The 16,015-nt window shown below is 43.3% G+C and overlaps 1 protein-coding gene across 5 annotated transcripts in view; it reads left to right on the forward strand.

Annotated features, from left to right (window-relative positions):
- Nucleotides 1-16,015, forward strand: part of LOC126322757 (uncharacterized) — a 672,754-nt gene that overhangs the window by 536,688 nt on the left and 120,051 nt on the right. For all 5 annotated transcript variants that reach the window (XM_049994581.1, XM_049994583.1, XM_049994580.1 and 2 more), the window contains exon 2: nucleotides 14,503-14,769. In XM_049994581.1, coding sequence (XP_049850538.1) covers nucleotides 14,503-14,769 — 267 coding nt within the window. The remainder of the gene's footprint in view (nucleotides 1-14,502; nucleotides 14,770-16,015) is intronic.

The raw sequence follows: 16,015 nt of genomic DNA on the forward strand, positions 1-16,015 counted from the left end.
CAGTAAAGCTAGACAGAACAGCCTACTAATACAATGGCAACACGGCTCACACATGTCGGGCCTCAACAATGGGGCCTTTGTTAATGCTACTTATACATATATCAGTATTTCCCCTTTAGCAGTCCATGCCGTCGCTAGATTAAGTCGCCTATTCGTCTCTGCTCCGTATATACATGGTCCAGTCACATTAATAGCCGGCACGGTAGTTCAGCGTGGCTGCGTGCTCTCTGTAATAAAAAAACTGAGTGAAGGAACCAAGGATCAATTTGAACCGATGTATTGTGACGTCCGCCCCGACCAAACGCAACGATCTATACCGAAAAAAAAAAAAAAAAAAAAACAGTGGTCTTCGTAACAGACCGTCAATCCTAAAGGCCCGTGTTCGATTCCCGGCTGGGTTCGAGATTTTCTCCGCTCAGAGACTAGGTGAGCGGTCTACCCGACGGGAGGCCCTCGTCACATCCCATTATTATTATAGTCACATTAATATGACCACCGTGCAATAACCATGCACAGACGGCAGGTTGCAGCACAAGCAGTGGATTGTATTTAGAGTGCGTCGGATGCACGCGGGGTTGGGTTGTTGTGGAAGACGAGACCAGACAGTGAGGTCATCGGTCTCATCGGATTAGGAAGGACGGGGAAGGAAGCCGGCCGTTCCCTTTCAAAGGAACCATCCCGGCATTTGCCTGGAGCGATTCATGGAATTCACGGCAAACCTAAATCAGGATGGGCGGACGCGGGATTGCACCGTCGTCCTCCCGAATGCGGGTCCAGTGTGCTAACTTCTGCCGCACCTCGCTCGTGATGGACGCGGAAAACGGTGCAATCATTGTCGCAATGCGGACACCGAGTGACTCGTCTGACGTCCAAAAGGGCTTGATCAGCATGATCATTGGCTTACGAGCTAAAGGGATAGCATTTGTGGAACTGCTAAATTTCTAAATCGTTGACATGCCGCCGTGATTAAAGCAACCCCTGCATGGCGAAATGGCACGAAATAAATCTGACACCGAGGCAACTGTGGTCCGCCACGGGCCATAGAAAGCACTGGTGAACGATGGCTGAGGAGATGTGTATATCCGAATAGACGTGCAACTGTTGAGCGGCTGACTACCCAGGCGAACCTACACGGCTACCAAACGCGTCTCCTCAACGACCGTTCAGCGAACGTTGCTGCGTGTGCGCCTCCGCTGCAGGCGCCTGGTTCAAGCACCCATGCTGACTGCTTTTCGTCGGCGACGAAGGCTCGAATTTGGACGGCAGTACCGCAAATTGTGACACGCGGCCTTTTCAGATGAATCACGTTTTGTGCTCCACTGGGCTGAAGGCAAACACCCTATAATAATCGTCGGAAGAGTACAGTCCAGAGAAGGGAGCTTTATGGTATGGGGAACGTTTTTATGGCATTCACGGGGTGATCTCTTCATTCTGAAAGGCACATTGCATCAAGAAAAGTATGCATATAACTTAAGGGACCATGTCGACCACTACGTGCAGTTCGGTTTTTCTCGGCACGATGACATCATCAGCAGGACAAAGCAACGTGTCACACAGCACGCAGCAAGATGAGTTTACCTTACTCTCTTGACCGACAAACTCCCCGGATTTGAAGTCAGTCGAGAATCTGTGGTACCAATTCGATCGGGCTGTTCGCACAATGGAACCTCAAGCGAGAATCTAGCGCAGCTGACCACGGCACTGGAGTTGTCAACGTTTGAAGTCAGTCGAGAATCTGTGGTACCAATTCGATCGGGCTGTTCGCACAATGGAACCTCAAGCGAGAATCTAGCGCAGCTGACCACGGCACTGGAGTTGTCAACGCTCCACATCCCTGTCGTTATTTTCCAGAACCTCACTGTCTGTCTTCTTACACATCTCGCACCGGTTCGCGTTGCAAAAGAGGTTCTTCATGCTTTTGACAGATGGTCGCACTAGTTTAAATGGTTCAAATGGCTCTACGCACTATGGGACTTAACATCTGAGGCCATCAATCCCCTATACTGAGAACTACTTAAACCTAACTAACCTAAGGACATCACATACATCAATGCCCGAGCCAGGATTCAAACCTGCGACCGTAGCAGCAACGCGGCTCTGGCCTGAAGTGCCTAGAACCGCTCTGCCACACCGGCCGGCGTCGCTTTAGTGTGACCCAATAGTGTACAAGAGGGCGTGTTGAAAAGTATCGCCTCCAATTTTTTATTCTATTCTCAATATCGGTTGAGGCAGTACATGACATGCACATGGTCGACTTCCCCACTTCGCTGATGCAAGTTGCAACTCTCTTCGGCTAGAGGGTTCCCGAATTGTAGCGTATAACATAGCGGTATGTAAAGTGTCCATGCCGTGCGTGAGAAACAGAGTGCTGTAATCGAGTTTCAATTCGAAGAGTTCGTCCACAGATGAGGCACCCTCTCTTTCAGTATGACAATGCAAGAACACACACTAGCGCTGTGACGTCTGCAACAATTCGACACCGCGGGTTTTCTGTCATCCTCCATACAGTCCCGACTCGATACCATCCTATTTACATCTGTTTCCAAAACTTAAAGAACAAACACCTTCGAGGACTCCACTTTGGTAGCAATGAAGTGATGCAAGCAGATGTGAGGTTGTGACTCCTTTCATAACGTCAAACATTCTACAGTGGAGGTAGCAACGAACTGGTCTCTCGTTGGAGGACATGTGTTTATATTAATACGTAGATAGGTAAACAAAGATATAGTGTGTTAGTAACGTTTGTTTGATTTAATGATCTCTAAGAGTTCCCATATAAAAATTCGGGTCAACTGTTTTCATTACTCTCTCGTATTCTCCTCTCTGCGTCACGTAGTCACAGTGGCACCAGTCGGTATTCGGTTCCGCGGTGGGCAGTGGCCATAATGTTCTGCCTTACTAGTGTGCATTGTATATCCCAGTATAGAAAGTGGCTCGATCACGTGAATCCATTAGTGGGGCAGCCAAACGGAATCTATGAATTGCTGAGTGGATTTTAAGAATTTGTAATTACGTACGAATTACTATCGATGTCTGAATGCCTGTCTCGAGTTGAGATTGAAGTGACTGACGCTTGGCATACTTCTCCGCAGTTCTAGATGTTTCTTTTTGAGCAAGCTATAAAGATTATCAGATGCTTCTTAGGGGCGTTATAGTTTACTCACACACAATCCATTCTATCTGCTGTTAATCGTATTAATAAAATCTGAATTTCTGGGAAAATTGAAAATAATCTTGGCTATCGGACAAAGCGCAGTTTTTAACTAATGTCGCTGAACTATAAATTCGTAACGTAAAAACACACAACATAATATCTCTTACGATGTCTGAAGAAATAGAATGTAAGTCTCTCAATATAACTGAAGGAACTTTAAAAAAGTTTGCAGATTACGTGATGTGCTGTACTTTTCACGGTACGAGTGTTATTCGTCGAGGTTTGTTGCAATATGCACGGATATTGAATGTGAATTTGACATTTTCTGTTTTCTACTCCATAATGTACTTTGGACTTTCCTGAACAGTGTGGTATATAATACATTAAAACCAGATAATTGTGAGACCTTCAAATAATATTTTGAATGTTGAAATGTGACTGTCAAATTTCGCGGCTACGCATATACTGCCCCAGTTGAGCAGTCATATCTTGGGAACTACACAATCTAGAAGGCTGTGAATTGCTTTTTTTTGTGCCTACTGCTTCGTCTCAGAAGTTGGCATTACGAATGAACAAATCAGTACTTTGTTTCTGATACTAGTTTTCGTTGAAATTAGTGTGATTATCGGCTATTTTTGTAGTAAGCTAACTTTTATTGCTTTTTATACGAAAATTAAAAGTAACTGTGACAATTTAGAGAAGATGAAAAGAGCCATGTGGAGCACTTTCCTTCATCGAATGTCAACCGATGAAAAGCCATGTTATACATTGTGTCCACCTCCACTAAACACTTGGTGTAAATATAGGCAAGCTGAATTTTCTGGCGCCCTGCATGAATTTACAAATAAACTTTCTCTTCCTTTGGCAGTAATGGAGAAAATAACACCTATTTACAGAGATTTGGCAAATCCTGAGCTACTAAAGAAGTGTTTACGTGGGAAGACCCATGAATGAGTCCTTCAATAATGTTGTGTGGTGCCAGTGTGCCTAAAAATGTATTTGTTGGCCTTATGACTCTAAAGTTAGCAGTGTCTGACGCTGTAATAACTTTTAATGGTGGGAACTATGAAAGACTTAAGGTTATGGAGAAGGTAGGGGTAAGATTTGGACAGATCATAGCTAAAGGACTGCAGGAACTGGATGCGCTTCGTGTACGTGAAGCAGAGTTAGCTGTTCAGCAAATGATAAAAGAAGAAGCAAGAAAGAAAAGGAGGAGGCAAGCACTGGATGTTGTGACAGTGAAGAAGACACCGACTAGGGGCCAGGGCAATTCTAGTGCATAAAAAACGGAGAAATGTGATTCTGTATAAGTATTTCTAACAAACAAATTTTAAACCTCAATATCTATGAACTACATTTTTTGCAATAAACGTCCCGTTTTCTAAAAAAAGTACTGATGTTAGAGACATGAAATTTTCACAGCGTGCCAATTGTGATATTCAACACACGTGGAACTAGAATAATTCAAATATACTGTGTTGTTTTGTTCTTATGTTCATTTATTTACAAAATTCTGTCAAAAAAATTGAGTGTTTGAAAAAAAAAAACGTTAACATGCCCCATAGCACACATGTGGAACTAGAATAATTCAAATATACTGTGTTGTTTTGTTTTTATGTTCATTTGTTTACAAAATTCTGTCAAAAAATTGAGTGTTTGAAAAAAAAGGTAACATGCTCCACAATACAATTTTAGTAATAATTCTAGTTCAGTGTATCTAGAAAGGTGCATTCAATAATTATGGAAAATTATAAGTTGGTGTCTCAAAAAAAAAACAAGATAATGGCTCACAAAATCTGATAATTTAACATTGGTGGCATAGGACATACAATGTCCCCTTAAAGAAGGTGAATGCATTAAATGACGTCTTTTACTGTATCGTAATTAATACAGATCGTACATGCTCCTCCATCAACTTCAAATTTCAGTACATTTCAGTACAACATGATCGACAAAGTAGGGCGGGGGGGGGGGGGGGGGGAGAGGGCGTGTCTCACTCATATTAAGTTCCATTTCATTAATGCATAGGAATCAGCGAGTGGGGATAATAAGTAGCAACATACCCTACAATAACAGTGTATTAATGACGGACTGTCAAATCAGAGACCTTATTGCTATGCAAAGTGAGCACTTGTAACTGAAGTGTGTCACGTGGACTGATAAGAAATGCAACTAGGAAGACTATATGTGGAAGCAGGACAGCATGATAGGATATAAATCGAGAAACAGCTCTTTGGTAGTAGAAGAAGTCACAGAGGGCAAATATTGCAGCAGAATACACAAATTGGAGTACATACAACAGATAACTCAGGTCGTTGGGTGTAAGTGCAACTCTGAGATGAAGAGGGTAGCACAGGAGAGGGGGTCGAAGCGACCCAACATCAGAGCATTCCTCATACTGTAGATTCGAAAAGAAAAAGTATGTGGATGAGCAGTTGGCTTTCTTCCAGAACACTGGAAAGCTACAGGGGCGTGGTCAGTCAACTCACGACGCGGAACGACTGCTGTATTTTTTTCTCTGAAGGAATGCCATTAAAGCAGTACGGCCGGAAGTGCGGTGGCAGAAACAACGGCGTGGTGCTCGCGCAGCGCGGCTCGGCCATATACCAGCCTGGCAGTGGACAGCCATCTCGCAGCAGTGCGGCTCGCCTTCCGCGGCTTCTTCTGCAGCTGATTAATGTCTCCTGTTACCCGCAAGAAAGACGGCGGCTCGCCATTGCCACTTGTTCGCAGTCACGGTACGCTAGCGCGTGACCCGTGAGAGCGAGCTCCTGCTTCTCCGACTTCACAGTGCTGGTCACACAGGTGTTCCGTACACTGATCAATATACGTGCTATGGCCACAGGATCTAAACTACAGGAAACGTTCTTAAGAATAATGAACGGGGAAAAAAAAAGAACGCACGCAGTATACGATTACGAGCAACTTAAATTGGAAAGATCACACAGATAATATTGTGGGGAAGGCGAAACAAAGACTTCGCTTTGCGACAAACCCACTAAAGAGACAGCCCACATTACACTTGTCCGTCCTCTGCTGGAATATTGCTGCGCGGTGTGGGATCCTTACCAGGTAGGATTGACGGAGGACATCGAAAAAGTGCAAAGAAGGGCAGCTCGTTTTGTATTATCACCAATGGGGGCGAGAGTGTCACTGACATGATACACGAGTTGGTGTTGCAGTCACTGAAACAAAGGCGGTCTTCTTTGTGACGAGATCTATTTACGAAATTTCAATCACCAACTTTCTCTTCCGAATGCGAAAATATTTTGTTGACACTCACCTACGTAGGGAGAAATGGTCATCGTAATAAAATAAGAGAAATCAGAGCTCGAACGGCAAGATTTAGGTGTTCCTTTTTCTCACGCGCCATTAGAGAGTGGAATGGTAGAGAACTAGTTTGAAAATGGTTCGATGAACTCTCTGGCAGGCACTTAAATGTGAATTGCAGGGTAACCATGTAAACGTAGATGTAGATAATATCTGTTTAAGGAGTTGTAGACTGGGACTGCACGACCTGAGTACATAAATGTACTAATTACGAAAGTTAAGAAGAATAATTGTAATATGAACCCTTTAAATTGATTAGGCAGAGTAATTAAAGCAAAAGCGAAGGTTGCTTGGAAGTGGGAAAGTCTCTATACACAGAACAAAATCTTGATTATTTACGAAATATTTATTTAAATCCACAAACATATTCCAATGAATTTGGAACTTTAGTACCACTAAAATTGAACAAACAAAAGTGATATATACACTGAAGTCTCAAAATTAAAACAGCAAACCACTATTTATCCGTCCATACAAACAGTTAACAGATGTTTGTACGATCGTGTTCTGCACGTAAGATGGCATTCTGGTCAACGGGCAACCATGCCAATGGTGACGTCAGAGCCCCCGTCAGATGAGGTATTGTTTCTGTGTAGTCCCACATCCAGAATCGCTGTGTGCACAGTCACAGACGGTGCAGTATGGCATAGAAAAGGCGCCCACCGGACTCTCTGGTCATCGGCCCGCCACGAATTCCTTTCCTGTGCCAACCTCTTCATCTCAGCACTTGCAACCTACGTCCTCAATTATTTACTTGACGTATTCCAATCTCTGTCTTCCTCTACAGTTTTTGCCCCCTACAGCTCCCTCTAGTACCATGGAAGTCTTAGCAGATGTCCTATCAACCTGTCCCTTCTCCTTATAAGTGTTTTCCACATATTCCTTTCCTCTACAATTCTGCGTAGAACCTCCTCATTCCTTACCTTATCAGTCCACCTAATTTTCAACATTCGTCTATTGCACCACATCTCAAATGCTTCGATTCTCTTCTGTTCCGGTTTTCCCACAGTCCATGTTTCACTACCATACAATGCTGTACACCAGACGTACATCCTCAGAAATTTCTTCCTCAAGTTAAGACCGGTATTTGATATTAGCAGACTTCTCTTGGCCAGAAATGCCTTTTTTGCCATAGCGAGTCTGCTTTTGATTTCTTCCTTGCTCCGTCCGTCATTGGTTATTTTACTGCCTAGGTAGCAGAATTCCTTAACTTCATTGACTTCGTGACCATCAATCCTGATGTTAAGTTTCTCGCTGTTCTCATTTCTATTACTTCTCATTACCTTCGTCTTTCTCCGATTTACTCTCAAATCATACTGTGTACTCATTAGACTGTTCATTCCGTTCAGCAGATCATTTAATTCTTCTTCACTTTCACTCAGGATAGCAATATCATCAGCGAATCGTATCACTGATATCCTTTCACCTTGTATTTTAATTCCACCCCTGAACCTTTCATTTATTTCCATCATTGCTTCCTCGATGTACAGATTGAAGAGTAGGGGCGAAAGGCTACAGCCTTGTCTTACACCCTTCTTAATACGAGCACTTCGTTCTTGATCGTCCACTCTTATTATTCCCTCTTGGTTGTTGTACATATTGTATATGACCCGTCTCTCCCTATAGCTTATCCCTACTTTTTTCAGAATCTCGAACAGCTTGCACCATTTTATATTGTCGAACGCTTTTTCCACGTCGACAAATCCTTGAACGTGTCTTGATTTTTCTTTAGCCTTGCTTCCATTGTTAGCCGTAACGTCAGAATTGCCTTTACTTTTCCTAAAGCCAAACTGATCGTCACCTAGCGCATTCTCAATTTTCTTTTCCATTCTTCTGTATATTATTCTTGTAAGCAGCTTCGATGCATGAGCTGTTAAGCTGATTGTGCGATAATTCTCGCACTTGTCTGCTCTTGCCGTCTTCGGAGTTGTGTGGATGATGCTTTTCCGAAAGTCAGATGGTATGTCACCAGACTCACATATTCTACACACCAACGTGAATAGTCGTTTTGTTGCCACTTCCCCTAATGATTTTAGAAATTCTGATGGATGTTATCTATCCCTTCTGCCTTATTTGACCGCAAGTCCTCCAAAGCTCTTTTAAATTCCGATTCTGATACTGGATCCCCTATCTCTTCTAAATCGACTCCTGTTTCTTCTTCTATCACATCAGACAAATCTTCACCCTCATAGAGGCTTTCAATGTATTCTTTCCACCTATGTGCTCTCTCCTCTGCTTTTAACAGTGGAATTCCCGTTGCACTCTTAATGTTACCACAGTTGCTTTTAATGTCACCAAAGGTTGTTTTGACTTTCCTGTATGCTGAGTCTGTCCTTCCGACAATCTTTTTCGATGTCTTCACATTTTTCCTGCAGCCATTTCGTCTTAGCTTCCCTGCACTTCCTATTTATTTCATTCCTGAGCGACTTGTATTTCTGTATTCCTGATTTTCCCGGAACATGTTTGTACTTCCTCCTTTCATCAATCAACTGAAATATTTCTTCTGTTACCCATGGTTTCTTTGCAGCTACCTTCTTTGTACCTATGTTTTCCTTCCCAACTTCTGTGATGGCCCTTTTTAGAGATCTCCTTTCCTCTTCAACTGTACTGCCTACTGCGCTATTCCGTATTGCTGTATCTACTGAGTTAGAGAACTTCAAACGTATCTCGTCATTCCTTAGAACTTCCGTATCCCACTTCTTTGCGTATTGATGCATCCTGACTAATGTCTTGAACTTCAGCCTACTCTTCATCACTACTGTATTGTGATCTGAGTCTATATCTGCTCCTGGGTACGCCTTACAATCCAGTATCTGATTTCGGAATCTCTGTCTGACCATAATCTAATTGAAATCTTCCCGTATCTCCCGCCCTTTTCCAAGTATACCTCCTCCTCTTGTGATTATTGAACAGGGTATTCGCTACTACTAGCTGAGACTTGTTACAGAACTCAATTAGTCTTTCTCCTCTTTCATTCCTTGTCCCAAGCCTATATTCTCCTGTAACCTTTTCTTCTACTCCTTCCCCTACAACTGCATTCCAGTCGCCCATGACTATTAGATTTTCGTCCCCCTTTACATACTGCATTACCCTTTCAATATCCTCATACACTTTCTCTATCTGTTCATCTTCAGCTTGCGACGTCGGCATGTATACCTGAACTATCGTTGTCGGTGTTGGTCTGCTGTCGATTCCGATTAGAATAACCCGGTCACTGAACTGTTCACAGTAACACACCATCTGCCCTACCTTCCTATTCATAACGAATCCTACACCTGTTATATCATTTTCTGCTGCTGTTGATATTACCCGATACTCATCTGACCAGAAATCCTTGTCTTCCTTCCACTTCACTTCACTGACCCCTACTATATCTAGATTGCGCCTTTGCATTTCCCTTTTCAGATTTTCTAGTTTCCCTAGTGTGGAGGGCTATAGGAAGAATGGAAGCAGGGCAGTCACAAACTGATGTAGCCCCATCGCTTAATTTAATCGTTCTGTTGTTTTTTGGCTGTGGCGACAGTTTATAGAGAACTAAGCTGTATCCCGACCAGGGCAAGGCCGACCCCGTGTGTCATCAGCAAGAGAGGACCGTTATTTGGCTATAAGGGCGTAACGGTACCGTCTTAGTACTGTGCAGCAACTGGCATTGTTTCGAGGCAAACAGTGTATAGAATTCTTCGCCAGAGTGATCTTTATTGTCAGGGACCTGCTATATGTGTAACTCTAAAGCGTCTTCACAGAAGGGAGCTTCTAGAGTGGAGTCGTCAACATGCCACCCTGACTGTCGAACAATGGGCCAACGCTCTTTTCACAGGTGAGTACCGATTTGCTCTGAAGAGTGATTCTCGACGGATTTTCATCTGGAGGGAACGTGGAACACGGTTCGGGACCCAAGCATTGTGAAAAAGGACCGATATCGAGTAAGATTCCTAATGGTGTGAGAAGGGATCGTGTTAACAACTCGAACACCTCTTCATGAAATTGTACAGGTGAATGGACATGGTTTAACTGCTGTCAGGTATCTCGATGAAACCTTGGGACCTCATGTGCGGTTGTTACGAGGTGTTGTGGACTCAGACCTCACGCCGATGGACGATAGTGCTCTACCTCATAGAGCACGGGTGGTTGATGTTTTCTTGGAAACAAAATATGTTGCACACATGGCGTGGCCTGTTCGCGTCCCCTATTTGAATCAAATAGAGAACGTCTGGGATCCGTTAGGAAGATGAGTTGTATCACGCCAGCATCCACCAACCACTCTACAGGAGTTACGAGCAGCTCTGCAAGAAGAATGGGTGTTATGGCCTCAACATAAGATTGATGACATCACTCACAGTATGCCTCGTCGTTGTCAGCTTGCTGCCAGAGGTGGTCACATTCCACAATGAGCACATTAACTAGTTGTCGGAATATGTGTGCAAATCCGCTAAGCTGGGAAAAACGAAGTACATTTTTGTCTACCGTAATGCACGTTTCATTTCTTTACGTTCTCTATTTTTTACTCTGTTTCTACTTTACTGTTTTGTGGCAAAATTAACATAGTCTTGCAAAATTTCCGTTTGTTGTTTTAATTTTGGACATTAGTGTATATCAGGCTCAGACAAGATAAAAAATATCTTCTTCTTCTTTTAAATTACATACACTGCTAGAAAAATAACCTCCGAAGGGAAAGCATGCCCCAAATTCATACTATTTATCTCAGACTTTAACTGACACAAATTTACACGCACTGAATTTAAAATCCAGGATGACATGAAGCAGTGTGAGGATTCACTTTTAACCCTTTCAGACTCTCTGGCTACAAGTATGTAAATTAACTTTTACGGTGTCGTAGCTGCAACAGAAGTATTTTATTCCAATGAAAACTTGAGGTACACATTTGCGAATGTTCAACCTTTTCATCGTGCAAAACAGCTGCCAACTGTTGGGAATTACTACGAAAATATGAGCAAGTCAATGAAGTAGTATACATCAGCTCCGTGACCACCACAATGCATGGATGTTGTTGGCTCGCTGTATTCCACTGTATAATTGACTATTGTTCATGTTGTTTTGCATCGTAATTATTGAATGATAATTTTACTATTTATTATAATAGACAATATTTTTAATTATTTTAGTCCAGAAAAGGAGGCCAAGTGTACAAAGCTGGTTTTGAAAACGAGTACATATTTCTGTATAAATATTGGATATTATATCATTCAAAAACCAGCTAATTTTCCTTCCTAAATCTTAAGCTCTATGTTAAATTTAGTCAACCTAAGAAAAGGATAAAACTCAACGCCTAGTGACTTAAAATCTGACAAGGTTAGATACTTGTTTTACTACACCAAAACTCTGAGATTTGAATAACTCTAAAACGGAAACTAATAATCACAGGCAGAAACAGCCTCTAAAATATACACGACGTTTCTCGCCGGTACCACATCACTCTCAATGCCAAAGTTAAAGTAAACAGTGGATTGACAGTGATAAACGATGACCTGAACCGTTCTTGGTAGGTACTACAATACACCAAAATTCCCAATTATACACACAAAGCGATCAGATCTCTGTAACACAGCAACTGAATTTTATAAGATATTAGAACCTTCAGACTTAGTAAGTGCGATAAAGCACAACTCTGTCAAACCTGGACAGAAATTTAAACTTACTTCAACCGATTGCAGCCCCTTGCCAAACAAATGTGAGTTTAGCGCCAAACTCAGTTCAGGTATTACATGTCATGCATATTATTCAATTGGCTTTCCAGCTTCGATGACTCAAGTTGTAATCCACTGCACCAGAGGGCTCCGAATTGTAGCATCTAAAATGGTTGGGTGTAACGTAACTACTATGGTGCTTGACGTGCTGTAATCGAGTTAGGAATTCAAAGTGTTCTTCCACACGTGGAGCACTCTCTCTTTCTGCATGATAACGCCAGACCACACAGGAGCACTGCGACATCTGCGCCTTGGGTTCAGTGTCATCGATACTCCTCCATACAGTCCAGACTTGGTCGCATCCGATTTTCATCCATTTCGAAAACTTAAACATCTTGGAGGAGTTTAATTTGATAGAGATAAATCGGCGCAGGCAGAAGAAGGTTGTAACTACATCAATGAAGTCAAACATTCTACAGTGGCGGTGTCATCGAACTGGTCTCTCGTTGGAAGAAATGTGTTCGTCACGAGGTTAACTATGTTGAGAAATAATTATGTAAACGAGTAGAATAAAGATGTTGAACAATAGCGTTTGTTTTATTAAAAAAATTTTAAGCGTTTTCAAATAAAAATTTGTAAGCATTACTTTTCAGGTGCCCTCGTAAATAATGATTCTACACATCTAATCATTTTGACAAAGCATTCGCCTCCACGTTAAGAGGATTCTTAAGTGCACATTCTTCACTTTCAATGTTTTCTTTTTGGAAAGGATTTTAAGTTCAAGGTTTTACTTTATTTTTCGTTGTACTTATATGTGAAAATGACAGGCAGTAGATGAGGTGCACGTAGAAGTTTAAAAGAGGAATAAAGAGCATGTAATATCTTTTCGAACTGTCAGTCGTATGTATTTCATCGATATAAGTAGTACGATAGCATACTAAGCATTATTTGTTGGGATGAGAGAGAGAGAGAATCAGATGAACCAGCAGTCGCAGAATGTTGACGTTACCTGAAAAGGCGCTTTTAGTGAAGCTGTAATATCAGAACGGGGAATGTGCTAGTTCAACGTTACTATCTTATCACCGTAGGAAGGGGATTCGAACGGGTAAAGGTCCGTTGACAAATGCAGCTGTGGCGAGAATTATTTCGAAGTTAGAAGCCACGGGTTGTTTAGACGATAGACCCCATAGTGACCGACCGAGCACAAGGATTAATGCTGTTGAGACAGTTCAGGAAGAAATGGAGACTAGCGGGTTCGTCTATGCACGGGGAAGTCAGCGCTCGTGCAGTCGCACGTCGCACCGGCATTCCATACACTACTGTTTGGTTGGCACTTAGGCGTACCTTCCGATGCTATCCGTACAAAATCCATCGGCATCATGAACTGTTAACTGGCGATTTAGTGAAGCGGAGGGCATTTGCGGTGTGGCCGTTTCAAAAGATGGCGGAAGATGACGATTGGTTGAGTAACGTGTTGTGGACCGACGAAGCTCATTTCACACTCCGAGGGCCTGTCAACGCCCACAACTGCAGAATTTGGGCTACCAAAAATCCTAGTACTGTCGTGAAAACTCCACTGCACGTCGAGAATGTCACGGTATGAGTTGGATTTACCACATCTACCGTTATCGGATATCTTTTCTTCGAGGAAATGCGTGATCTGATTTTGTAAGTGCTACCGTGACGGGTGAGAGGTACGCCGATATGTTACAGAATCTTATCACCCCTGCTGGAACGTACGATGTTTATGCAGGTTGGCGCTCCACCCCATATTTCTAGACGCGTGAAAGACCTCTTGCGCGCGTCGTTTGGTGATGATCGTGTGCTCAGCCGCCACTTTCATCATGCTTGGCCTCCCACGTCCCCAGACCTCAGTCCGTGCGATTATTGGCTTTGGGGTTACCTGAAGTCGCAAGTATATCGCGGTCGACCGACATGTCTAGGCATGCTGAAAGACAACATCTGACGCCAATGCCTCACCATAACTCTGGACATGCTTTACAGTGCTGTTCACAACATTATTCCTCGACTACAGCTATTGTTGAGGAACGCTGGTGGACATAACGAGAAATTCCTGTAAAGAACATCGTCTTTGCTTTGTCTAACTTTGTTATGCTAATTATTGCTATTCTGATCAGATGAAGTACCATCTGTCGGTAATTTTTTTAAGTTCTGTATTTTTTTGGTTCTAATAAAACCCCATGTCATTCCAAGCGTGTGTGTCAATTTTTGCCTCTCTGTCTACATTATTCCGAGATTTATTCAGTTTTCAAATTTATACAGCCTCTTTGATCACCCGGTACATGTGAAGGTAATGTAACTGCTTTTGCGTGTCGATATCCTGCATCTGACTGCTTGTGTGTCTCGTTGCAGAGCTATCGTCTCTGGACTCGATGCTGGTGTTCAACGTGTCGCTGGTCGCGGCGGCGTTTACTGCGGGCGGCGAGGAAGTGCGGGCGGCGCAGCTGCTGCTGCACGGTGGCCGCTGCTGGCCGGCAGAGCAGGGAAACCACAACCACCACCAGCACCACCACCACAGCCACCACCGCGAGCACCAACACGGCCAGCCCGCGCTGCCGCCGCTTGCGCTGGCGCCACCCTGCCGCGCCAGGCTGTATCGCTCACACACGGCGGAGCCAGGTGAGGAAGGACGCAAGTGTGTGTGTGTGGGTGAGAGAGAGAGAGAGAGAGAGAGAGAGAGAGAGAGAGAGAGAGGCGGAGAGCACAAGAGAGGAAGGGAGGAGGAAGGGCCAAGGGGGAGATTGATTGCACGTGTAGCTACTGAAGAGTACCTGACATTGTGTTGCCCCTTACTGTTATACACTCCTGCAATCCAACTAGAGCACACGCTGCATCAGCGCACTACCTAATGGCAGGTTGGCCTGTATCTGAAGTACAGCCTTTAAAACACTACGGTGAATGTTAGCAATCAGTCCGGCTTACAAATTGTTTGATACCGCCAAACAGACGGGCTCCCACCATCATCAAGACTCAGCAACACAGTGAGTCAAGATCTAAGAAGAAAGTTGTAGCAGCTGGATGCACGAGCCGCCACTCTAATTGGAGGGCACCAAGAAACACCCAGTCATAATGAACATGCAGCTGCGAAGTACACGAATACACAAGGATCATGAATACGGAGAACTGAAAGAATTCTCATAAAGTTTGTTATTTAGTTATTTATTTATTTACATTGTTTAGACCCATAAAGGATCACATAAATCAAATTGTATGACCTGTTGCTGTTATTTTTCTTGTTCTTCCAGAATTGTTTCATCTTCTCGCTATGCTTAGCTCGACATTCACCTGCAACTTCTTCTAGGTACCTTGAGTTTGTCTTCTGATGAAAGCCGGCCGTTGTGGCTGAGCGGTTCTAGTCGCTTCAGTCTGGAACCGCGCGACCGCTACGGTCGCAGGTTCGAAACCTGCCCCGGGGGAATGGATGTGTGTGTTGTCCTTAAGTTAGTTAGGTTTAAGTAGTTCCAAGTTCTAGGGGACTGATGACCTGAGATGTTAAGTCCGATAGTGCTCAGAGCCATTTGAACTATCTTCTAATGAAATTTCTCAGCTGTGGACCTTACGTCTGAAGACGTTTTCATCTTCGATGTCGCTTGGTGAGATTTTGGCATTTCTTAGATAAGTTTGACCTGTTTCGTCCAGGCTGTTGTCGTTTTTAGTTTCTATAAGTACGTCAAAATTTTCTTTGTTAGTCGCTTATCATCTAGTCTCATAATGTGTTCGTAGAATTTGTGTCGTCGTTTGCGGATATCGGTTTCAATGTTGGAATCTGTGACTGTGTGTGATTGTAGACGGTTTCTTTCGTCGGTTAGGTTAAGGCCAAGTACTTTTCGGATGATTTTTCTTTCAGCCTTTTCGATATTTCCAT

Source organism: Schistocerca gregaria, chromosome 2 (assembly GCF_023897955.1).
Source record: "Schistocerca gregaria isolate iqSchGreg1 chromosome 2, iqSchGreg1.2, whole genome shotgun sequence".
Classification (NCBI taxonomy): domain Eukaryota; kingdom Metazoa; phylum Arthropoda; class Insecta; order Orthoptera; family Acrididae; genus Schistocerca; species Schistocerca gregaria.